The following is a 26532-nucleotide window of genomic DNA, read 5'->3' on the forward strand; positions in this document are numbered from 1 at the left end:
ACCTACCGTGTGAGCTCATTGAGTATCATAATAATAATAATAATAATAATAATTTCCTTGTATTGTCATTCTGTGTAACAATGTACACAGAACGAAATGTCGATTGCATCTGACCCGATGCAGCCGCAGCCAAGAGAGGGCGCCGCCGACCACTTTTTAAGTCTTAGGAATGACTCGGCCGGGGCGCGAACCCGAACCTCCCAGTCTCAAAGCGGGCGCCTTACCATCTAGGCTACTGAGCTGGTATGGCAGACTCCTTAAACATAGTCCCAGAGTCAACAAACGAGAAGGAAATGAAGCTTGCACCGAAGAAGGGCGGTATATCACTTGTTTGGACCTATTTTGGTTTTGAGGAAGCGGACATGGATCAGAAGAAAACAACCGTTGCAGAATTTGCTTTCGCGTAGTCGCTAGATCCAGAGGAAACACAAGTAATTTGTACCAGCACCTTAAAAATTATCACGTTATGTAAAAAGGATTACAAGTAAGACAAAGAAGGTGCATCTACAAGTGGACTAGGATTACACTGGGGAGCCAAGGCGCCAGCCTGCAAAAGTTTGGGAACCATTGCTGTAGCTGGGATATGTAAAAGGGTCAGTCGATAAATCAATATATAGATATATCGAAATAGAGCGAGAGAAAGCTAAATCGATATCGAGTGATAGAAAGATCAATCGATATGGAGCGAAAGAAAGATGAATCGATATAGAGTGATAGGAAAAATGAATCGATATAGAGCAATAGAAAGATAAATCGATATAGAGAGAAGGAAGGATGAACCTATATGTAGCGATAGAAAGATAAATCGATATGGAGCGATAGAAAGCTAAATCAATATGGAGAGATAGATAGCGAAATCGATACAGAGCGATAAAAAGATAAATCAATATAGAGCGATAGAAAAATAAATTGTTGTTATATAGATATAAAGCGATAAAGCGAGCGATGGGGATATATAGAGGAAGAGATATAGAGCGATATATAGAGCAATATATAAAGTTATAGAGATATAGAGCAAAAGAGAGAAAGAGAGAGAGATAGACATAGATTTAGAGATAGACAGAGATAAACAGACATAAAGAGAGAAAGAGATAGAGAGATAGAAACAGAGAGAGATAGATAGATATAGAGAGATAGAGATCGAGAAGGCGAAAGAGAGATGAAAAGAATAGGGTACCTACAGCTTATGGCAAGTCAAATTCAAGACTTTTTAAACAGAATTCAAGACCAAGTTGAAAAAAATCAATTGAAAACAAAAAACAATCCAAATATGTCTTGCACACATTACCTGGCACAGCCATGGCGAAACAAACACTCGTCGGACAGCCATTCATAATTAAATGTACACTTTCCCAGAGTAAACCTGGGAAACATCTCTGCCCGAACATGGAATGTGTATTGTGGGTAGACGTAAGAAAGGTGTCCTCTCTGAAAGGCCCGAATGAAACCACATCACCGTTTTGATAGTTCCCATATTGTGGTCATGCGATGTTACCAAAAAAGTAAATCAGTGAATTGATTAAAAAAATAAAATAAAAAAATTGATAAATGTCATTAAATAATTTTAGTTCAAACAAATATGAATAGCATTAATGTGTTCACATTTTTAGGACTTCCGAAAATGTATTGAAGACATTTTAATGCCAATTAAGGCCTTACTTTGGGAATAATGAATCCAAGTTCATTTAAGACTTTTCCAGGATGTCGGAACCCTGAGGGAAACAAAAAGAGAACGAGAGATGAGAAAGCAACAGAAAGCGTGAAAGCAATAGAGTAAGAAAAGTTAGAGTGAAAGAGACAGAGAAAAGAAGACAGAGATAAAGTGAGAGAGGAAGAGAAAATAAGAGAAAAAAAGAGAAGGAGGAGGAGAAAGAGAATGACAAAGAGGGAAAAAGAAAAGGGAGAAAGAGACAAAACAAGAGATGAAAAAGAGACAAAAAAGAGAAAGGAAGAAAAATAGTAAGAAACAGAAATAAATGAAGCTACAATTGCTTAGGTAGTGGCTTCGGCGATATCAAGTGAACATATTTAAAACTGCGTCTAATTTTTCTCTTGCGCTTCTCTAACCGTCGTCTCGCGGGCCGGACTCAATCCGTTGGCGGGCCTGATTTGGCCTGCAGCAGCAGGTTTGACGCCCCTGTTCTGACGTATTCAAGGGAAGAACGTACGTTTGGCTTCATAATTGAGCAGTCGTCTGTAGTAATGAATTGTAGAAAAAAAAAGATTTATTTTGCCGATATATAAAACATTTCACGATGCGATATAAACTTTTGTTAGTGTGGTACAACTTTGTGAAGAACCTGAATGCAACATGAGACTTGTTTTGGTCTTTTTAGGCCATGAAACATACACAAAAAGAGCAAATGAACGTTATATAGAACAGTAAGAGTTTTTGCCTATTTCACAGTAGTCGTATTTTTCTAAAATAAAACAAAAAAACAAAATGTGAAGACATTAAACTGCTGCTCTCCAAAACTTTATTTAAACTATCAGCGAAAAAAGAAAAAAAGAAAATATTTACATTAAGTAGAAAATATTTTTCTATAGTCATCGAGTTTGAAACGCTAGGTTTGTTGTTGAGTTTTTGGTTCACAACCATTTTGACCTAAACTCGGTGGCGAGAGGTGTGACGCTGAAGCTCTTCTTCGTTTTGGAGGTTTCGCCCGCAGAATTCGCAAGAGAACGTCACTTCGGCTTCTGCGACAACAACAAAAACAAAAAGAAATATACATATTAAATAGGGATTAAACTCAGGGTTCGTAAGGGTGCTTGAAATCCTAAAAAATGCTTGAATTGTAATGCTGTGGAAAATGCTTGCAATTTGAGTGAAGTGCTTGAAATTGTTGCCATTGCCATGTTTCTTGGCCGTCTGACTCCATAGAACAGTGTTTTTCAACCAGTGTGCCGGGGCATACTAGTGCAGTGATTTTCAACCACTGTGCTGTGACACACTAGTGTGCCATGAGAGATCTTCAGGTGTGCTGTGAGAAATTATACAATGTCACTTTTTAAAATTTTATAAAACATTTATGAATCATTTTCTGCAAATATGATGTCATTGTCAAGTGTCTGTGCTGTAAAACTGGGTTATTATAAAGGATATTGTAATTAAACATATTGTTCAGTGTCATTTTATAACATTTATGGTTAGTGGTGTGCCGCGAAATTTGTCCAATGTAAAAAACGTGCCCTGGCTCAAAAAAGCTTGAAAAACACTGCACTAGTGTGCCGCTGGAATTTGCCCAATTTTATCTTTCCAAAAAGGCCAGTATTTTTGCTTTCTTCAGACGAGGAACTGTAATAATCATCCATATAAGTTGGTGGCAGTAGATTTTTATATACTTTTTATATAATAATTATCTGCGAATGAGGTAGCACACTGATAAGTGGTTTAACAAAGAGGTTTAAGATTGCACTGTAAAAAATAAAAACGTAAATAAGGAACATCATTCTTTTTTATTTGAGGTATTATTTTCTTCTTTTTATATACTAATTATCTGCTTATGAAGTAGTACAGTGAAATATTTGCCATAACTTCATTTTCAAACATTTTTGACGGACGGTGTGCCTCGGAACTTTTTTATCAACAAAAGGGTTGAAAAACACTGCCATTGAACACACAATAAATAAGGAATATTTTTTTTTAAAGGTGTGTGAAAATGATGCAAACACGCCTAATCCGGTGGCTTGTCATTAAGGCGTTGTCATGTGAAGCATCATTGCCCACCACTGGTCGCACCCTAAGGGACAGCTCTATTTAGAAAACCAGCTCATCTGGCTGATAAGATCCAGTTCTTTCAGCTCCCAAATGGTTCCTCAGATTTTCTTTTAAATTATATTTTGTCAATAATAATAAAACTTTATGCACCAAAATATATTTTTTTAGTAATTTCATGTTTTTAAAGGGAACCCAGAAAACATAGGAAATAAAAATAAAAATATTCACATGCCCACAAAAGAAAATTGTAAAATGCAAATCAATTTTAGCTGAACAGATTGAAAGTCCAGAGAAGACACAAAATCCCTGAAAATGAAAAACTATGAAATACAAATTAGAAAATGTTAACTCCTCCAAGATATAAATAATGAAATGCAAAAAAAAATAACTATTTGCAATTGTATTCTAACCAATAAAGAGAAGGATTTTCTGAAAAACATGCAAAAAATATAAATTAAAATAAATAAAACAAAGAGCAAAACATCAGCGGTCTCCAATATTGATCGATTGAATAAACTCTGCTTCGAAGTAATCAATATCAATAAAATGAGTCCAAATTCAGCTAATTTGTTTATATAAATGCAATACTTTATTACTTTGACTTCCGTATTGAACTAAATCATTACCCAACACCTACAGAGCCCTTTCCGTGTAAACAAGTCTGAAGTAGCCAAGCTGCACGTGCAATGTTGAGGCAGAATTCATGTCAGTTTATAGCAGCCCATTGATAAAAAAATATCGCATATCATAGATAGGAACAGCTCAAAATAGCACAAAGTATACGCTGGCAGCAAGATCGCGACTTTGTTTTAGTCATCAAAGTCAACAAAAACTATTCTTTTGATCGGAGCTGGATTTCTTCCTTTGGAAGTACTGGAAAAAGTGCTTGAAAAGGGCTCGAATTTAGCCATGAAAATGATGTAAGAAACCTGTAAAACTATAAAAAAATTAAGGCTACATTTCAGAAACATAACCTGTAAACAAAAATACTTTATCAGGCCAAATTGGTGTTTCTATTTTCTTGTACCACCCAAAATCTGAATACCCATATTACCCAGTAGTGGGCCTAAAATATGACTGAATAATGTAATGTAATTTTATTTTGTCCGTACTTAGTGAATAATTGCTCTGATTCCAGATTTGGCCTTTCATATTTAAAGAGAAAGTGTGTAATATTTAGTGCCTGCTAGATGTACAAAAACTGTTTGTTCGGCATCTTGCCACCAAACTGTGCTCTGTGGCTCTTGCCCTTTCGCAACAGACAACACAGTGCCATCTAGTGGTCAAATATTACACATTGGGGCTTTAAGCATTTCACCATTACACATTTAGGCTGTTACTGGTTGCCGTGCTCAGAAATCTGCCATGAAGCCTTCAAAGGCCGTGAGCAATAACATCAGTCAAATAAAGCTCTAGGTATTCAGCCAATCAGATTTCAAGTTGGAAACATCAAGGCCTTATTGCAGGCGTAAGGAAACATCAGCTAAGGGGCAGTAATGCAACAAAGTCTTTCTATTTCTACTAAATTATAATAGTATTTATCATTTCATGTTAATAGATCTGGAGTTTTTAGGCCAGATCTTACCTCTGCCTCTGACCTCCACTAAAAGTTTTTACCTGTGAGCTCGTCAGACGTGTCTCTGTCTTGCTGCTTGCAGTCATCCTCCATCTTGATCCGCTTTTTCTGGCCTCCAAGGTCCGCGTCTTCCACCCCCTTTGTACCTTCTTTTAGTCCTTCACAGAGCTTTCTCTTATGGGTTTTGTCCTCTCCAGGTAGTCCCAAAGATTGTTCCGAAAGCGGCGGCGAGGTTTCCTCTTTGAGGGTCTTTTTCTCCTCCTCGGGCTGCAGGATTTTTCTTTTCATTCCCGTCTCAATGTCCACGGTGCTCAGTCTTGAGCTATAGTCTTTCTCATTGAGTTCCCTGGGAGTTTCCGCTGCACTTTCCGCCAAATTCTCATCGTCTTTCGTCTGTGGTGTGGCTGCAGCTTTTATATGCTCCAGCTTGACAGCAGCAAGGAGAGGCTTCTCTGTGAGCTTCTCAGTCTCTGTTTCCTTATCACTGGAGAGAAAGTCTTCCGTGTTCTCGTCAGGGAACCCCGGCTCCGTTGCCTCAGACGCGTGATCATCTTCAGGTCTCTTGTCGGGTTTGACATGCTCAAGTTGCTCCAGGTTTACTTGGCCTACAAGCTCATGATTTCTCATCACCTGCGTCCAAGAAACAAAAAATACTGAATTACTCCAATAAGGCAATTTATTGAAATATTATTGTTAAATGTTCAAACTCAAGTGATTTTTATTTGTATAACTCTTAATCAGAAGAAGTCTCAAAGGGCTGTACAGACCACAGACTACTATTATACCATCCCCTGATCTGAAACCTACATGAGAGCAAGGAAAAACCCAAAAGGTTCAGCATGAGGAAAATGAAAAGACCTAGAGAAGGGGCCACACATTTCCAGGCTTTCTGGTATTTTTTACTACTTTTTGTCCCCTCAACGTTGTTGTGTATTGTCATATTTTTCAAAGAGTTTTAATACATTTTCATACTTTTCAGTAGCATGTTTTACATTGCAGTTTCAATACTTCTCCATGGTTTTTAAATTATTCAATACTTTTTCATCCTCTTCCATACTTTTAATGTTTTATTACTTTAAGAACTTTAATTACTTTTTAGTTTAGTTTTCACTTGTTTACATTTAAGTTTTTTAGTACTTTTCAGTACTTTTTCTTACTTTTAATACATTTTACTACTCTAAACCTTTTTTTAGATTTCAGTTTTTATTCCCGCTTTTCAGTACTTTTTCATATTGTGTAGCAAAACAAAAAAAGGTTGTTTTTTTACTTTATGTGATTTGGTAGTCATCTTTTGCTTTAAATTTTTATTTGTAAAAAATATTTAACGCTATATAAAAATATATATGTTATGAAATTCACATATTAATATACTTTAATCAATTATGAATTAATTCAATTTCAAATATTTGTATTGGAAACTCATAGGATTAATATAATCAATTTGATATCATGTGTTGATATTTAGAGATATGTATATTTTTGACAAAATCGATCAACACCTCTTTTTTGTCGTTTAGGGGATCAATAGAATACATTTAACCGCATTATGTAATAAGGACACAAAACAACATGTAACTGTATTCTGTAACAGTTACAGAAAAAAAGCAACCTGATGACAAATACCCACGGTTAAAATAAGGATTACAATTTTATCTTAAACTATATTTTGTACATATAATGCAAATTGTGTCATAATTTCAATCACTGATACGAGAGAGACACAGAGAGAGATTAGGTTTACACGCAATGTGCGCAAACTGGCTCTAATGTCCAAGATTGTACACACCTTATCCACTTCTGCATGTTTGTTAGTGTGTTGCAGGTAAATGCATTTTTCTTCTTGTCAGAATTTTATATTTTCTTTAACGTAGCACTCATTTTGTTGAATTGGCATGAGCATGCAGTTTTGTGAGGCTGCTGTCGTGTGTGTATTGGGCACTAAGCAGCAAAGTAATTTGCTAATGATGCGGTCCTGGACATTCAGTACAGTAAATTGATTATCTTATTTTTGTATTTTGGCAGGTAAATGTTCAAAATCTACTATCTCATCACTGTACCAGTGTTCATTTTACCTGTGAAAAGCGATGGGTCCGGGGACTCGCATGATCAAAAATCTATGGGTCCAACAGTGATCTATGGGTTCCCCAAAATTTAGTGTTATCGAGGTTGAAATTGTAAATTGGTGACAAATGTATAATAAAAATCTATATATTTATTCAGTTTTAATAATCTAATTATTAATTCATTTTCTGCATCAAATTATTGTTGGTAATATACCGATTAAAGGGATAACCACAAACCTGTCTTTTTTTTCATTTTCTCCTTTTATACTTCCTTTTTTTCTTAAATTCTTTATACAACATCATAATTCGTAATATAATGCATCAAAGCAAGTGAGCCGTTTGAGAGCAGGCCCTCTTTAATGAGTTGAGCCGAAAAAGCCAGTTCTCTAAAAAGAGACGGACTTTTCACTACACAACTAGAGATCGGCGTGCAGACGAAAACAACATCTGCCGGATCTGCCTGACGAAAAGTTTGGAGTGCGGTAAATCTTTGTTTAAAAAAAAATGTAATCGGGTAATAATGGCAATTTTGCGTCAAAAAAGTTGCGTCCCGGGGACGCACGTTGATTTGAGACGATGCGTCCCCAGCAAAAATTATGCATCTAGGACGCAGGGACGCGGGCAAACGGGAACACAGCTGTATTGATTTGCGTCAACCAAGGGATTATAGTATTTTAAATCAGAGAAATTTGAGATACAAGACATATTTTGGGCAAACTCGAAACTGTATCGAATTTCATTTTTTGAGTAACCGTCCCAACCCTAAAAGCAAAACAATATGTCGTCTCTTCCACTCACTTGATGTTTCGCGCACAAGTGCGCCTCCAAGTCACTGAGTCGGGCGCAGTCAAAGTAGCAGAGGCGGCATCGGTACGGCTTGACGCTTTCGTGCTTGGCGACGTGCGAGCGCAGGTTGTCGGCGTTGGCGCTCGAGTACGTGCAGACGTGGCAACGGAAAACCAGGCCTCGAAGGTAACGAGACAGCTTCGGCCGCCTCACCTCAATGGGAACCACACGTTCTTCTGCAGACCCACAAAATTCCCAAATGCCCATGACCGTGGCTTAGAAAATGGGCGTCAAGGAATGATAAATGAAATGTGAAGGTGACGTACCGCGATGCAGCAAGACATGGTCGATCATGTTGTTTTTGTTGTTGGTTTGGTAAAGGCAGAAGGGGCAGCGCAGGCCGTCTTGAGGCAATGCTTCTTTCTGGGACACGCTATGACCTGTGTCCATGTGCAACCTCATGGCTTTCCTAAAAAAAAAGGGAATTCTGTATTATTTATAGCCCAGCTAACCTAACTGACGTCATTCAGAAAGAAAAGTCATTCTCATTTTGGTGTTTTATTTTGTGGATGCCATTTCAGTCTGACATACAGTAGCGTCCATGTGCCAAAACTGGCTGAATTATAAAACAGCTCTTGCCTCAGCCAAAACAGCCTATGTCTAAAAGGTGATTGCTGCACATAAAAATAACCCCAAATACATGTTTGTCACTGTAGCAGCGCTCTCTTTATTATTTATTTGTCAAACTAACAACAAAAATAGTCTGGTCACCCTGGACAGGGGATTACTTCATGTTCGGCCCATTTTCTAGTTTTTTTTCCCTTTCCCTCATGCTGAGGTTTTTGAGTTTTTCCTTGCCCTCATGTAGGTGTCATGTTCAGGGGTGCCGTAACTGCGGTCTGTTTTTGTGAGGCACTCTCAAATAGTCCAAACATGTGTACAGGCAGCTCTTTGAGACTCCTTGCGATTCAGGGCTGTACAAATAAACATGACTTCATCCATCCATTATCTTCACTGCTTATGCTCAGTAGGGTCACGGGGGTGCTGGAGCCCATCCCAGCCATCTTCGGGCAGTGGGCAGGGGAGACCCTGAACAATTTAGACGCTCACTGTTAAATCTGTTATCAAACAGGTGCACGGAACTCCCTTGCTAACCATCTACAACTTAAAGGCCGCTGGGCACTTTGTGTTTTGGGAAAGCTTGACTCCCAAATTCCAATTTTCTATTGCTCATTTATTATACTCACACGCTTTCAAGCGACCAACATTAAACACTGCATTTCCTGTGTGAACCAATCAGAAACCTTATTGTGTCCTCCAATCAGAATTCACAAGACTGTATAAAAAGAGGCGCACACCTCAGTCTGCAAAAGTATTTCATTTCAATTTACAAGGATGCAGCTGTGCCTTGTTTATATGTACTTGCTTTTCTTTAATAAACAAGTTTGATTGCAACTTAAAAGTTTCTTAAATGAAATGAAATGATCTGCATTTATATAGCGCTTTTCAAGTCAAGACTTCCCAAAGCGCTTTACAGTGTGCTTCACATTTCCCAATAGCGGCCGTGCAGCCATGTAAGGCGCTAACCTGCTTATTGGGGGCATTAGGGGTTCAGAGTCTTACCCAAGGACACTTATGTAACACGGAGGAGCCGGGATTCAAACTGCGATCTCTTGATCCCAAGACGAGCGCTTTACCTCCTGAGCCACTGCCGCCCCCGGACAAAGGTTTCAACCTGACAGTTGCCGACACCCGGTAGTGTTTTCCTTCATTTACTGATTTTAAAAATAAACAATTACCATTACTTCCATTGTATTAACTCTAATTGCATGTTCTCCCCGTGCGTGCGTGCACTCCGGTTTCTTCCCATTCCAAAAACATGCATGTCAGGTTAATTGGCCGGTCCAAATTGTCCTAGGTGTGAATGAGCGAGCGAATTGTCTGTCCCTGTGTGCCCTGCGACTGGCTGGCAACCAGTTCAGGGTGTCCCCTGCCCACTGCCCGAAGACAGTTGAGATGGGCGACCCTACTGAGGATAAGCGGTGCAGATAATGGATGGATGGATAAATATATACAAACGTAAAAAGATATATAAACGTATAAAATATAGTATGGTATAAAAGGTACACTGAGACCATATTTTTCCTAACAGCAACCACTAGGCCATGGACTGGTAGTGGGCCGTGGGTAGTTTGATACTGGGCCGCACAAAAACGTAAATATGGTTTTGAGCTGCTACGTTTGAATTCAAATTAGTGTAGTTCACACGGGCGGGCGCAGTTGCGTTGAAACTGTCACGTTGCACACAGGGACTCCCGCCTGTCAGTGAACGATAATTCAAAGAAAACCTTACAGCCGATCAGCACAGAGAATTGTCTACTATATCATGCTACAATGATTGTAAGCAATGGAAGAACTTTTGGCAACGGAGCAGAGGATGAATGGATCTCAAAGTCAAAAACAGGACACGGGGATCATCTAACGCAGAAAAAAAACGTTTCGCGAGGTTGGTTCATTTGTAGTTTTAATTACTTGGCACGCAGATTGGTATTTCATTTTGCGTTAAACGTTACAATAACGACCTGAGTGTGTTTCTGTTGGCATATCTGCTTCGCAGTTCATAGGTCCGGTGCCCAATTCCAGCTATATGCCTTCTTGTGGAGTTTGCATGTCTCTCCTTGCCCCGGGGCAAACCGGTTTCCTCCCACATTCCAAAAGCATGGCTGGAATGGGCCCAGCGACCCTAGTTAGGTAAGCGGTTTGGAAACTAATTTGGTATGATGTTATCAGGACATCTAGGTGAACATAGATATTTATTATCCAGGGTCTTTTCCAGTTTATTTTCTTTGCCAGGTACACTCTTCTATTAAAGCATTATGTTATTGAAGGAAAAAATCATTATTAAAAATTGTATTACTCTTAAGTAATTAAATTACAATCATACATTTTATTGTTTACGGTTTTCTTAGTTTAAACTATATTACGTTCTTTAATTGTATGTAAAAAGAAAGGCTTTCTGTAAGCATATCTTCAGAGGTGGGGTGGTGTTCAGTGAATGTATGAAAAATGCTAGAAACTTTAGGTAACAGTAAATGCCAACTGACTTTGAGCAGGTGAAGAAATTGCAATTCTTGCACTTGAACAATTTCCTGCCGTGTCTGCTGATGTAGTGTCGCTTCATGTTGGTCAGATCCTCGCAGAAAAAGGAGCAGTTCTCGCAGCGGAAGCGGTCAGCGCCGTCTCTCTGCTGGGTGGCCGACTTGGTAGCGTCTCCGCTCTGAGCCATCAGGCTCAGGTGGCTCAGCTGCCGGCGCACCTCTGGAGGCTCCAAATACCAGTCTGTGCAAAGTAGAATATATTCAGGATGTGTACTGATTGATGAATCATTGAAAAATAAACACTCCCATTCAAAACTTTGGGGTCACCCAGAAAATGTATTTATCAAATTAGTCCAATTTCCTTGTTCGTTTGCCCATATGTATCTGTTCCTTTTGTTGGCTAGTCTCAGATATGGCTTTTTGTCTGCGAGCCTGCCTTGAAGGCTAGCTTTTCGAAGTCGCCTCTTCACTGTAGCTGTTGACACCCCACCAATGTTTTGCAAGGATTATTTTAAGGACTGATCGACAAAATCGATGATCAAAAGTATTGGCAACTAGTTGGATCATCAATTGATTGTATCACGTGGTTTATGAGCCACCAAGAACGTCAAAACACAGCAAATTAGAGTGCACACCATTTCGTTGTGACGCTGGGAATTGTCGTACCGCTTTGATCCGGCAGAGGGCGCCATAGTTTTCATTGTTTTGAAAAAAAAAAAAGCTATGTTAAATTTTTTATATACTACATTTTGAACATTGCATTATTTACAAAAAGAATTGACATTTCAACTATGTAGTGTTTGACTGTTTCATCATGAAACAGAGTTATCAATTTTCAAGTGACCAGAGAAAAATACAGAGAAAGACAATCAGAAAATAAGTATAAACTAAATAAAGTAAAAAGAAAAACAATAATAATGACATGTTTACTTCTACCCCAGGGGGAAAGTCTTGAGCATATATCATTTTCATAATGGCAATTTTTGTCATATTCCAAAATGTAACCCCCCAAAACAAATTTGTTGACAACATTTTGAAAAGTGGGTTTGTTTACATTTTCGATTTTTTATGGATAAAAAAATCTACCCAAATTGAAATGTATTGCTTTTTCCTTTATGTTTTGTATGATAAGTCCAAATTTATTGTGATCTGTGGATAAGGTGGTAGGAAAAGAGTACCTTACATAGATGCAGGCGTATAGCATACCTTTCTACGATTTTTTTAAATTATCAAGATAATTGACAAACACTTATAATTTTTTTATTGTTTTATATCATAGAATATTTTGTTTTGTCAAAAAAATTTGAATACACAGGAGGGAAATGAGAAATCCGATTCATCAATTAATCAAAAAAAATAATCGACTGATTCATTGATTATGAAATTAATGGTTAGTTGCAGCACTAATTATTTGATCAAGTTGCTATTTGAGGACCCGGAGGTTGTCTATTTATTAAACTAGACACTTTAATGTACATATCCACTTGCTTGGTTGTGCCTCCCAATTATCTTACTATTCTGGTTAGAGCCTGTTTGTGCTTCTCGCTGAAGGGAGTACTATACACTGTTGTAGGAAATCTTCAGTTTCTTGGCAATTTCGTGCATTTAATGGTCTTCATTTGTCAGAACAATAGACTGACAAGTTTCACAAGAAAGTTCTTATTTTCTGGCCATCTGGCCAGTCTGAAAGTTTAATCAGACCCACAAATGTGATGCTTTCAATACTCGACTAGCGCAAAGCAAAATCAGTTTTTGGGCTTCTCTAAGCAGCTAAACGTGCTAACTGTGCCAACATCATTGCACAAGGGTCAGCTTTCCAACGCAATCTGCAAACATAATGTACTATTAGATCACTAGACGTTGCTTGCTAGAAATAGGCCTCCAAATAGGCCACCTATGATATTGCATAAACATACCTAAAATCCAGATACAATATATATAACACGTTAACGATATGTGGGGTGTATTTTTGATTAGTTTCATGTTATCTTCATTGAAAAAAAACCCCCAATATATTTCCTTCAAAAGTTAGGATACTTCTAATTGACCCTAAACTTTTGAACAGTGGTGTAGGTAGGTAAGCAATTGCACAACTTGCCTCTGATGCAGCCATCACTAAGTTTGGCCGAATTATTGACTCCGGAGTCCAATTGTGGGGCACCCTTGTCCTGACTCAGAAGCACGCTGGCCTCTTGTTTGTTGTCCCAGATGAGATCTGCAGAAACACACACCTCAATAAAGGATCTAAAAACATTTTAGGGGTTTGTTATTTTACACTGGAAAAGCACCCCAAAGACCAATTATTTTAAAAAATGCTAGTAGTGTCCACTCCACATACGAGCTAAAGTAATCCCTCGCTACTTCGCACTTCGGGTATCGCTGGATCATTTTGAATAGAATTGTCTTTATTGTCATTGATATGAAAGTATTGTGTATGGTGATTGTAGCAGACAGCACACAGTAAATTCTATCACAGGGGCAGGTTATGGAAGGCTTTGTGTGTTGGGTGAGTGTGACTGACTGTGATAGGCTGGTGTATGATGTCATTCAAACAGCGGGGCAGGTGCACAAGTCAACGTGTCCACCAAAACAAACTGGGAAACGTTGCGAAAGAAATTCATCAATTAAATCGTACATCAATACAAGCCGTCCAATTTCATTGTACTTTTGTATAAAGGAAATATAGACCATTCATTCAACAGCAATTCTGTGTTTTGGCTATAGATCTATAGTTGTACTCTGCAGATTTTCACATTTTGTATGGGGTTCTGGTCCCCATTAACCTCAATAACCAAGGGATTATAGTATTTTAGTTGAGAGAAATTTGAGATACAAGACGTATTTTGGGCAAAAATCTTAACCAACATACAAAAAAACCCCTAAGTTACGCAACCAATAGAGACCACACACTTATATTCAATATCTTATGAATGACTTGTTTCATGTTGACGATATCTGTGTATTGCAACATCCACTGCAGCCTGGTCATCCTGGAAAGGGGGATCAACTCATGTTCGGTCTCTTCTCAAAGTTTTCTTCATTATCCTCATGCTGAGATTTTGAGTTTTTCCTTGTCCTTGTGCAGGTTTTAGATCAGGGGATGGTGTACATTTTTATGCTTCATCATACCAAGAGCCGAGAAGAGATCTGCAGGTTCGAGAGTGTTTTACATTCGGGCCCCGGTGCTGTGGAATGCTCTACCCCCTGAGATTCTATCTGCACCCTCAGAGGAACTGTCTAAATCTAGGCTTAAAACACAAATCTATTCTACAGCTTATGAATGACCTATATTTCATGTTGACGATGACCATGTATTGTTTGTGCATGCCCTTGTAATATCCAGGGGGGTTACCTCATGTACGGTTTTCAAGTTTCTTAATTTTCCTCATAATGAGGTTTTGAGTTTTACCTTGCCCTCGTGTAGGTTTTAGATCAGGGGATGGTGTCATAATGGTCTGTACTCTCCTTTGATATTTCTTGTGATTAAGGGCTGTACAAATAAAGATGACTTGACTATATGGCCGAGTGCTCGGGACCACTCATCGCCTCATTCCAGTTAGCAGGGGCGTTTACCCCCCCATACATACTTGATCCCACGCTTATTTATGCTTTCTTCTTATCAACAGTCTCCCATGCAACCTCACTCCACCGCCACCAATCATACACTCCTATTAGCAACCACTGACTTCCCTGCTAAGTGCTCATAACTAACTAATCTTATTTTGCTAATATAATTTTAGTGCTGAAACAATGAATCGATAAAATTTTATATTAAAAGCGTTGGCAACGAATTTCCTTATCAATCCAAATAAGAGGGCATTTAATTTCCTCTTGCAGTAGCACTTTGTTTCGGTAGGGGGCCGGAGGTCATCTCGATCCAAAATCCAAATTAAATGGAGTTTGAATGAAGTGTCATTTAGACACAGCACACAAAAACCAGCACTAATCATTAATTACCAAAAGAAAAGAAGACAAACTGTTTGCACACATATAGCTGTACAAAACAATAATACAATACTTAGACATGTGCCCAAAGCGAATCGGCTGAAGCCAAAGCATTGAAGTGCCCATTCCTGTAATATTTTCTTCCTTTACTCGAAGACATATTCAAAACCAAAACAACAAAACTTTACCCCACAGAGGAAAATTACAAAAACAAAAAAATGACATTTCAAACTTTTAATAGTATCACAAATGACTTCTCTAACATATAATACCCACATCTTTTCTTATATATTCTTCTTCTTTAGTATATTCACCCAAAATACATGTACCGATCAATTATTAAAGTAATCGTTAGTGCCAGAACTATCTTATCATTTTATTTATGTTCAACTACTAATTGAATGTGTATTAAAAGATCAGGAGGATGCGTTTTATAGCTATTTGGGGTTATTTTGGATAATTTTGGTAGGCCAGGAACGAATTAATTGGTTTTCACTTCATTCTTATAGAGAAAATTGGTTCAAGATATGAGAATTTTTAGATCCCAGCTTGATCCAGGAACGAATTAATCTATTGTGTAGAGAGGCCACTGTACAAAAGTAAGATTACCGTAAATTCCGGACTATAAACCGCTATTTTTTTCCCAAATGTTCAGCACTGCGGCTTATTCAGTGAAGCGGCCAATTTATGTAATTTTTCTAACGGCCAGCAGCGGCCCTCGAGTACAAAAGGTAAAATTTAGACCGGTGGAATTGTGCGCCGAGGTAGACTGCATCCTCTTAGTTTATGTTCGAACTGTCCGTATGACAGAGGACAGAGGTTCGTTCCAATTATGAGGAAGACGCCCTTGATGGCGACAGTTATGAAGAGAAAGACGAGGACGGTTTACTGTGAATTTCGCAATTGCGGTACGACTTTTTTTAACAGCTACACTTTATGCGTTGCGAGCGTGTTAGGAGTAGCGAGCTGGTACCTTTCACAGGCACGGTTTGGGATGAAAGTTATATTACAATATTATTATTAAAGCTTTGAAAACTCTCTCGGTGTACCGTCTTTCTTTGTAAATATGTGTAACCATGTATAATATGCATTTGCAACTGTATATTTTTGTCATGTATTTATTTAAGAGACTTATTGTGATATGTTTTCTACGAGCGAATCAAAAAGAAGGGGCAGAGCAAACGCGGGCTGACGGGAAGTGGGGTAAAGCTGAGTTAAATCTCTTTGTTGTTGCAGCAGACAATAGTGGATATATATTTTTTCCACCCTTAACTGTGGAAATATACATTTTTTTCGTTGGATTACTTTCAACGGGACCTGGACTTTAAAGTTTTGCATTAAATTCTAACTACCGCTATCATTTTCCGTTCATGTTGCCGATTGTGGTGGATGGATTGTGTACTATATTTGCAGTTACAATCGCGGCACCTAAAGTCAGGTTCGGGATAAACTTTTGACTGTGTTACATGTTTAAATGTTGGCGCATACGGCTTATATACAGGTGCAGCTTGTGTATAATGTCCGCAAAATGTGGTGCGTGCGGCCTATAATCAGGTGCGCTCTATAGTCCGGATTTTACGGTATGTGCAAAATCTACTTTGTTGGCGCTCATATACAAGTATCCTATTTCAAGCAGTCTGCATAACTGTTGACTTACCAAGATGGTTTTTCAGCAAATGATTTGTCCACAAGCCCATCAGGTTGGTACGATAGAAGCAAATGGAGCACTGGAAAGGACGTGTCGTTGCAGGCTTGTGGAGAAGATACTTGTTCAGCCTGTTGGATTCCGAGAGCATCAGAAAAATACACTGAATTATTGGGGGTAATGTAGAAATAGCGGAGAAGTTGATAGATAGGTAAGGAACGACATAGCACAAGTAGGACTATATGTATGAAAAAAATTGAAGGATTACAAGTGGCAGGTAAAAAAGGATAAGCATTTGTTATTACACTACAATCACATTAAACTGGACCATACTTGGACTATTCTTGCACTACTGTCACTTTCAACTGTGTTTCATCTTTTTTTTGTCTTATTGCCTCAACTCATCTTGAGTGAATCTTGTATTTTTATATTCTTTTATGTATGCATGTATAGAGTTTCTTAGTTTCTATTTTTACGCTGGCAACTGTGTGGACAGCAAAGTAAGAATTTCATTGTGCAGGGAAACGTGGTTCTTTACTGTGAATATGACAAACTTTTGAATTTGAATTTCATTGGAGGTATTTCACCTATCAAGGACAAATATCTTTTGTAAGCCTCTAAAAACGAGCCAAAATTGCAGAATCGGCTGGCGCGGACTCTTCTCATTTGAGGGAAATGTCTGTCATTTAATGAGTTAATGATCTGTGCCATCACACCATGTTCCCGTCTCTGATTGCAATCCTGCAGTCAACCTGCTGCTGCCTCTTGAAACTTAACTATGGTGACGTTGCTCTTTTACCTGTTGGTTTTGATTTACTTTAAGGCGGGATTCTATTCTAATTTGGTTGAAAACTCAAAGACAACTTGTGAATTAAAAAAAGCCAAAAAGAGTTAAATGCAGATTAAATATTGATTCCTACTTGAGCTGTGACCATGATTCAGGCATCTTCTGGATGGCGGCGAGCGCCTGGTGACTGCGCATGTGCGTCCGGAGGCCTTTGGTGGACATAAACTTGCGCTGGCATTGGCCGCAGGTGAGATCCTCGTTCAGCGACTCCGCATCTGCCGGCTTGAGCCTTGCTGCGATGCTGACGCTTAAGGAGGAACTTTCTTCTTTCGGTGCACAATTATTCGGAGGTTCTTGCCATTCAGTCTCCCGAGTTTTCTACAGATATGAAAATAGGTCAGTGCTTAAACAGGTGAAAATGATGCCAAGGAGATTCTATAGTGTACCGGAACATAACAAAATATTGATGTTTATTATCTTGGTTGAATTTACCAACAGATTGGTTGCATGAAATCAGGTTAAGGTTAGCTTGGCTGTGGTTATTTATTCTCAACAGCGGGATTACTCCTGACCAGAATAATAACCAGGCTAAGAATTCCGCCCAGAGATACATCTGGCACTTCTACTGTCTATTGTGTAAACAATTAATGGGTTGAATACCATTTCCACAGAGTTTCTTGAGTTGTATTATTCCAACTATCCTGCATTCAATTTTTACAAGTAAACAATATTGTCATTGCATTAAGCTAGTCTTATAACCATTCATGACGTAAATGTATTGCTGTCAGGCGTGTGTTTTAGCGCAATGCCAATTAAGAATGGTTGTCAAATGGCCATCAAAGCTTTGATGAATATGTATACTACTGTACAGCTGTTTTTTAACATTCTAAAAGGTGAATCAAAAAAATAGTAACAATGTAAATTTTGACATGGGTAACATACACACACATACAAATATAGGCATACACACACACACACACTCACAGACACACACACAAACCTAGTGGTATGTATAGGTATGGTTAGGCAAGAATATGCGCTCTCAGCGCCACAGTCCGGGTTCAAAACCCATTGCAATAGTCTTGACACATGTGTGACCAAAATGCTTAATTTGAGCTGAGATGTAGTGAAATAAAATTTTATAGTGATTATTAATGAAAAATTAGATGTGTCTTTTTCAATCACAGTAGCTCTATAGCTTTAGCATGTGAACATGGGACAAAGTCCGGCTATCGACTATCAAAAATGTAAGAATAAAAGGAAAAGATGAACTTCTGAGAAAATGTCTCATTGGTAAAGGCATTCCATCTCTTAAATCCTATGTGCAAAACGAAAGTTAAGCAGCCACGTCGCGCGCAAACTGCCCACGAGTAAAAGCCAGCTTTGCATAGCACGCTTCACTTTTGCCTCAAAATAACCATTTTTCGCGCAAAAAATTCTGTACATCTCAACTAAATATAAATCTTAGGAAACAAAGTAACAACTTACTTGTTTTACCTTCTTCTTAGGTGACGTCACATTTTTATTTTTGTGTTGGACCGTCATCGTATTCTTTTCCCGATGATTATCCAGGTGGCGGCTCAGCACACTCATCCCGTTGACCTGTTTATGGCAGTGATTGCACCAATACACGCCTGTAGAGCGGCCTGCCGGGTAAAGGATGGAAAAGTCCATCCGGAACTCGGCGGAGTGGGTGGCACCATAGTGGGCTAGCATGAGCTGTGGCGAGTCAAAAGACAAGCCGGGGCACTTCTTGCACCAACCCGAAAACGTCTGTTCGGGATCTTGATCGGGTTTCAGCGATTCTGGAGGAGGATCCTTAGGGTCAGCTTTTTTGCGTACATTGTACTCTGATAGAAACTTAGTTCTGGTCAGGCTATCCAATTGATGGGCTTTATTGTAGTGGGATGACAGGTAGCGGCGTAACCAGGTCTTGTACCCGCACAAATGGCATTTGAAAAGCTTATCGTCTTCTTCTGGGGAGTTACCTTGTGGTTCCGGCACAGCTGCCTCTAGAGAACCCTTTCCTTTTTTGGCCTTGCAAAGGTACAGGGAGGCATAGTGTTTTTGAAAAGCTGCCTTCCCGTGCCATTTGGTGTAGTGCATACCCAGACGATGCTTGACGACAGATGTATAAAAACACAATAAGCACTTAAACAAGGCCATCCCAGGCCCGACCTTTGTAGGGGGTTTCTGATTGAGAATTGGGGGAACACGAGGAGTAGTCAATGGTACAGATTTCTGTGGCTTCTCCTCCTCATGGATGGGTTTTTCCTTTTTCGTTGGTGAAGCGCTTGTGTGTTTGGTGAAGTGATTGGAAAGTTTCTTGAGCGACATATAAATCAAATGACAAATACTACACAGGTAACCTCGCTTGTTGTTGGTGCCCGCCTGGTACTTGTTACTGATGACGATCTCGCTCTGTTCAAACTTCTCAATTTGTGCTGTGAGGTTCGGATGCATCATCTGGCAGTGCGTGACCATGCCATGACGACGTGAGTTAACATAGGGGCAAAGTGGACAAATATAGACCAATTTTGTAAACGTGGTGCAAGCATTGACATTAGCTTTCTTTGAGAGATCCTTGGTCGGCTCTGAGATGGGTAAGAAGTGTGCCAGGTAAGCGTCCTGGCCATGCTTACTTTTATAATGGGTCCCGAGGTGGTGCTTCTCAAAGTAGGATTTAGAGCACAGGAGGCAAGAGTAGCGACAGAGCTGCAAACCGCTACCTTTGTGCTTGAGGCGCATGTGTTGACCCAACGCCAGTTTGCTGCTGCAACTGTAAGCACATTGCTGACACCTGAATAATTTCATTTTGATTTTGTTAGTGGTGCTTTTGGGGTTTTTGGTTTTCATGACATCCGGCGTTGCAGTAGCCTCCATTGAGGTATCGCCATGGTGCTCCTTGTGGTGTTTCCTTAGTTTCTTTTCAGTAATAAGGGTCTGCGGACAAAGTTGGCACATGTAGCCTCGAAAGTGCGACACATCACCTTCCTTACTCTCGTGTCTTTCTTCCCAATCCCTCAAGTGCTCCTCATGCACGTACAGGCTGTCAACTTGAGACTGAAGGGCCAAGTGTCTCATTTGACAGTGGGTGAGGACTCCCTGGTGCTTAGTGTTAACATAGGTGCAGTATGGACACTTGAAAACATGCTTGGCGTTTTTTTTGTCAACACTTATTATAGAATTTTTAGAAATGCGCTCAATGTCTTCCTGGATCAGAGATGGTGACTGATCCGGGGACTCGATGGGAACCTGGTAGTCGTCAAAGGGGATGCAGGGATCCTGGTGATTTTTTTTGCTCGACTTTTTTCGACTTGCAGCTTCTTTGAGGCACCAAGGGTGCACGGCACGGTAATGGTCGTCAAGTCTGGCCGCCGAGCTGCCCTTGAAAGAACACAATCGGCACGGATGTGAAGTTGTGTCACTCTGCCCTTCAATGCCATTGCTTTCGTCCACATTGCCCGGATCTTGTCTTAACACGGTTTTATTTGTAAAAGAAGAGCTGTTGAGGCTTTCATTAAAGCTGGTGGGGATAAAACTGGACTTGCTTTCAGGATGTTTCTGGCGGTAGTGTTTGTCCAACATGGTGGAATTTTCGTGGGAGAATGAACACAAATCACATTGGTAGCCAGATTGTACATTCCCTTGTTTTAAATTCAAGTGATTTCCTTGCTGGCACGTTCGTCCGTGCATCAGTAAAAGGTGAGGATTGTGGGTCTGGAAAGCACAAGTCTTGCACTGGAGGCTCTTGATTTTAATTAGACCTGGTTGATCCTTTATTACATTTTTATTTTGTGTTTCTGGACAGACTTTTGTTTTCTGCAATAGCTCTAGGGTCGTAAATGTGTAAGACTGGACCTGTTTAGCAGTGGCAACCACGCCATAGTGTTTACTGGCGTAGTGCTGAAGCACTTTGCGGACCGTGGCCCGCCGGTAGTTGCAGAGGTGGCAGAAGAACGTCTGCTCATCGCCCTCGTTCAAGATGGGAAGAGGCAGTGACAAAGACAAGGAGGGATTCTCAGCTTGAGCTGCAGATTTTTCCAACCCATTGTGAATTTTAGACGTGTAGCATATTATGTCTTTGCTACTGGTCCGGAGTTTGTTATGTGTTCTATACTGGTGGACCGTCATACCTTTGATGGTGGGATTCGCATAGTTGCACTTATAACAGAAAAACAAATATTCAGGATGCGCATAAATGTTTAAAAACGTTGAGTCTGGTTTTGGTTCTTCATTACGACCAAGATTAGAATCCAGAGAAGTTTTTATCCCCGCTTGGTCGTTGGGTTTTTGTGTTTGTCCAGAGTCCACACCTTTGCTTTGGCTATCAGTCAATCCAGATGTTTCTGGTGTGAAATATTCAGATTTTACTTTTGAGGTATTATCGGTTTGCTTATTTCCTATTTTAACTTCGGAACTTTTTCCGACTTTGTCAAGTGCAGGTGATTCCACGCTATTGTCTAAGGTCTTAACTTTATCCTTTGTTTTCGTTTTAGCTTCAGTGCTTTCGCTGACTTTTCCGGGCATTGACGATTTTACAATCCTGACCTCTTTGATTGTTGAGGCTTTTGGATTTTTTACAGCTAAAGGCAATTTTGGCGTAGGTTTAAGGTTCTTAACATTGTGAATGTTTTTTCCTTGCACTTCAGCGCTACCTTTGACTTTCTCAAGTATAGATGGTTCCAATTTATTATCTTGTTTTTTGACATTGTCCTTTGTTTGCGTTTGATCCTCAAACTTTGACATGAAACCAGTCTGTTGTTTTAGCTTGTCGATGGTGACAGCTTCTTCTGGGTGATTTTTTTGGTAGTGGACTTGCAAGACGATGACTGATTTGTGAGAAAACGAACACATTTTGCATTGATACATAAGTAAGTTGGGCTCTTGGTCATGTGAAGGGGGAGACTTTAAGGGTGTGGGATCTTCTTGGTGGGGCACCAACACATATTTGAGGAACATCAACGCATTTTGCACCTGGGATGGTGGGTGCTTGTCATAGTAGTGCTTTTTTAGCTTAGCCAAAGTGTCGGTGGTAAATCTGCAGGTAAAGCACTTGAAAACCAAGTTGATTTGGTCTATGTCCTTGGTTAAGAGATCTGTACACCCTTCATGTTTTTCACTGTAGTGTTTCCTGAGGTCAGCTTCCTTCTGGAACTCAGTAGGACACACCAGACAGCGGAAAGTGGCACTCTGATCATTCTTGTCCTGAATGTAGCGAGAGTTGCAGCGTATGTACGGGTGTTTTTGTTGGTAATGGACAATAATCTGTTCAGGGCTGCCATCTTTGTGGTTACAGTGCTTACAGAAGTAAATTGGAAGGGTTAACCGTTTTTTGTCGTCATCTTCACTTACTTCGAGGGACAGCTCTTTCTTATCTGACAGTTCTAGTGTTATTTTCTCAGTGTCTGAGGTTCTTTTTCTCTTCAGGGAGGTTTCTTCGAAGGTGGGGGGCACAGGGTCAACATTGAGGTTGTTTTCATTTAGGCAAATGTATTTATCGGAGATGTCAATGGTGGCAGAAGACACATGACTTGGTTTGTCATCAGATTGGTGTTCTTCCCCATTTGTGAAATACTTGTGAATGGTGGGAGTTTGTAGAGGTTTCTTGGATGTCTTCGGATCCTTGCAAGATTTAAGAGTCACTATTGAGGTAGCATTTAAACACCCGTCTTCAATTTTATTTTCTTCATGGCAATGGTTGGCAGACAAAGACGAATTTTCAGTCTCTGGATGACGGGTCATAACTTCTATCAAGTTCTCACCATCTTCAATGGGTTTTAAATCATCAGAGTGATTGGTTTGAAGTTTGATTTCAGGGGTGCCTTGGGGAGAATCTTTTTTTACGTAGTTATTCAAATTAAGATCCGACATGTGGATTTGACCCGCATGTTCTGGCAGAGAGATTTCTGATTCGAATTTGAGAGGACGGCGTTTGCGCTGGCTGAGCTGTTCTGTTTGACTGTCTTGATTGTGCATAATGTCGTTGTCTTCTTTAATTTTGATCCCGTTGTAGGACGTTACAGTGACTACCTAGAGGATCATTTCAAATCACACAAAAAATACAGACATGTCAGGTGGCCCAAATTATAACTTGGATCAAAAATTTGGGGATTTCAAACCACATTTTTCATGAAGATTTAAATCCAGTTTTGAAAAGCTACTTCTGTGTTTAATCCAAATGTAGGTAGTAAAATACTAGTGCCAAAAGTGGATCAGTTTGATCCTGTAAAATCACCATAATGGTATAAAGAATATGGACAGTATCACGTTGATTTCAGAAAATTATAAGTGAATATGTGAAATAAAGTGAATAGGTTCTTAATTTTGTGCTTCATTTTATCAAACTGAAAAAGTCTAAAAACTACCAGTAGTATCCCATCCCATCCAAACAATGAAGAAAAAAAGATTACAATCCAAAATTGTGGCATATTGCAATTTGTGTGTGTGTGTGAGCTGCATAAGTCGTGATAAAAATTTCCACAGTATTCATGAAATCCATTGAGAAGACAATCTTAAATTCAGTAAGCAGTGTATATTTCATTATATTAGATTTCTTTTTTGTATGATGTTTGAATTATTTTTGTCTGTAAAAATGTTCATCTTGCAACTTATTTGGGAAATTTATAAGTTGCCGCTAAACGTTATTGCACTACTCTAAAGATGCTCTATTCTTTCAATGTACTATTATTATAACTTTGGCCAGTATCTGAACACTACTTTGTAAACATGTTCTCTCTTTATCCGAAAAATCTTTTTTTTTCCTCTTTACAATCTTTATTACATGTTTGCCCTGGAGTGCCATGTCTAATCTTGTTGTATATAGATTTAAAATTGTCTCTAATGTCATTGATATCAATGTTGTGATACATTGTATGCAACGAGGTAAGAAATGACACTTAAGGGTAAAACATGTGATATAGAGACTTTAAAGAGAAGAGAGATAAGACTATCAGGATGAATAGGCTTGAAACTGGCTTGAATTATAATAATAATAATAATGAAAAAAAAGAATTGTGCATTGTAACAATAGTACAATCAAAATAAGTGCAATGACATTCAGCAGCAGCAATATATATATATATTTCTATCAGTTTCGTGCAATGGTATAAATTGTTTCAGTTTTAATTGGCAACAACATAGGATAAAAAGAAATAGTGGCAAGATATGTTTTCACTCATTTGTGAGTTCGTTTAGGGTTGTGATGGCCCTAGGGATGCAGCTGTTCCTGAGTGTCCAGAGGGCATCAGATCAAAGAAGTGGTAGTCTTTTATAATGTTAATGGATCTGCTACTGGATGAAAAGTGGGCGATGTAGATAGAGAGCAGCCGGAAATTTTTTGGGCAGTGTTGATTAGTCTCTGTACGTTTTTCCTGTCATATAATGTTTCATTATTCGCAAGTATAATATCAGTTTTCATTGTGACGCAGATGACACGCAACTATATCTTCCGGTGGAGGAATCTGCCACACTAAATTGTGGAAATTTGGAGGCCTGCCTCACTGAGATAAAAGAGTGGATGTCACTCAACTTCTTGCGCCTTAACTCTGAGAAGACCGAAATGTTAGTTATTTGTAAATGCCGTGACTTGTTCTCAAAAACGGCTCTGAACATTGACAAATGTAATACCACCCAGAGTGACTCGGTCAAAAATTTAGATGTCATATTTGACCCCGATCTGTCCTTTCAAACACACGTTAAGAATATTACTAGAACAGGTTTTTTCCATCTTCAAGAGCCTTCAGCTAGTACAAAATGCTGCAGCGAGGCATTTAACTAAGACAAGAAAGTTTGATCACATGACCCCGATTTTAGCTAACCTGCATTGGCTCCCAGTTAACTTAAGATGTGATTTTAGGGTTATGTTGGTAGTATACAATATCATGCATGGACTCATATCTTTCGGATATAATCTCCCACTATGTTCCGGTCTGGAGCCTTCGCTCCGAAAATGCTGGTCTACTAGTGATCCCAAGAGCCAAGAAGACATCCGCAGGTTCAAGAGCGTTCTCCATTCGGGCCCCGGTGCTGTGGAATGCTCTTCTCCCTGAGATTCGATCTGCAACCTCAGTGGAAATGTTTAAACCTAAGCTTAAAACACACTTCTACTCTATAGCATATGAATAACCTGTATTTTAGGTTGCCAGTATCTTTGAATTATTTGCCCTCGTGAAGGTTTTAGATCAGGGGGTGGGGTCATGAAAGTCTGTAGTTTGCAATAGTCTTTGATTTGTGCAGCCCTTTGAGATTCTTTGTGATTGAGGGCTATACAAATAAACATGACTTGATATCAATATCAACAGAACTTATACATTTCAATTAAGGCTAAAGTTATTTCTTAAATCAGATCCTCACTTTGCTTCTTATGTCAAAACACTCTAGCTTGTTACAATGTTGGCATGACTACAGGGTCGCAAACACTTAAGTTTTAATCGTTTGCAATGCTCTGCTTTCAATGACATTCACGGTAAATGTATTAACGTCTCGTCCTGATTTCATTATAAAAGCATGAAATGACGCCACGGGAGGCACCATGTTTGCAACTAGAAGCCAGATGAAAGCATCACAGTAATGCAAAGGAAAAACCCTTGCGTGCTGTTCCATTTTGTTGAAAAAATATACGGATGGAGATGCCAAATGCAATATATCGAAGGCATTGCCACAATGTTGTCATTAAACAATAGCAAAAGTGACTCTAAAGTAACGACATAAAACTTCAAAAATGGCGGACTTTAATTACACTAAATACTAATCTTATGGCGATAACGGAAAGCTCTCTGTATTTGCTACAAATACTCACATGGAAATAGTCCAAGGTTCGAGGTTTATACAGCAAAACCTCGGGTCTAAGATGCTACACCAGCACACATGTCCGCCATTTTCGCGCGTGCATACAGCGACTGTAGCGTGTAGC

The 26532-nt window shown here is 39.2% G+C and overlaps 1 protein-coding gene across 1 annotated transcript; it reads right to left on the minus strand.

The window, feature by feature from the left end:
• Positions 1-2207: 2207 nt before the first annotated feature.
• Positions 2208-26532, minus strand: LOC148366133 (zinc finger protein 462-like). Its single transcript, XM_088336564.1, has 10 exons — positions 26419-26532; positions 19107-23651; positions 17752-17996; positions 16844-16962; positions 13340-13456; positions 11248-11482; positions 8470-8612; positions 8156-8379; positions 5336-5924; positions 2208-2697 (listed from the first exon to the last, which is right to left on the minus strand). Exons 2-10 carry the CDS (start codon positions 23595-23597, stop codon positions 2606-2608), a joined length of 6255 nt encoding a protein of 2084 aa, XP_088192690.1. The 5' UTR covers positions 23598-23651; positions 26419-26532; the 3' UTR covers positions 2208-2605.

This window comes from Urocampus carinirostris, chromosome 5, assembly GCF_059441175.1.
Source record: "Urocampus carinirostris isolate Australia breed hairy pipefish chromosome 5, RoL_Ucar_1.0, whole genome shotgun sequence".
Taxonomy (NCBI): domain Eukaryota; kingdom Metazoa; phylum Chordata; class Actinopteri; order Syngnathiformes; family Syngnathidae; genus Urocampus; species Urocampus carinirostris.

Coding starts and splice junctions, on each gene's coding strand:
- LOC148366133 (XM_088336564.1), bottom strand. CDS start 23,597: ATGCACAATCAAGACAGTCAAACAGAACAGCTCAGCCAGCGCAAACGC. Junction 8,380..8,469: donor CCATGTCTTGCTGCATCGCG/GTACGTCACCTT, acceptor GTGGGTCTGCAG/AAGAACGTGTGGTTCCCATT. Junction 2,698..5,335: donor CACGTCTGACGAGCTCACAG/GTAAAAACTTTT, acceptor TTGTTGTCGCAG/AAGCCGAAGTGACGTTCTCT.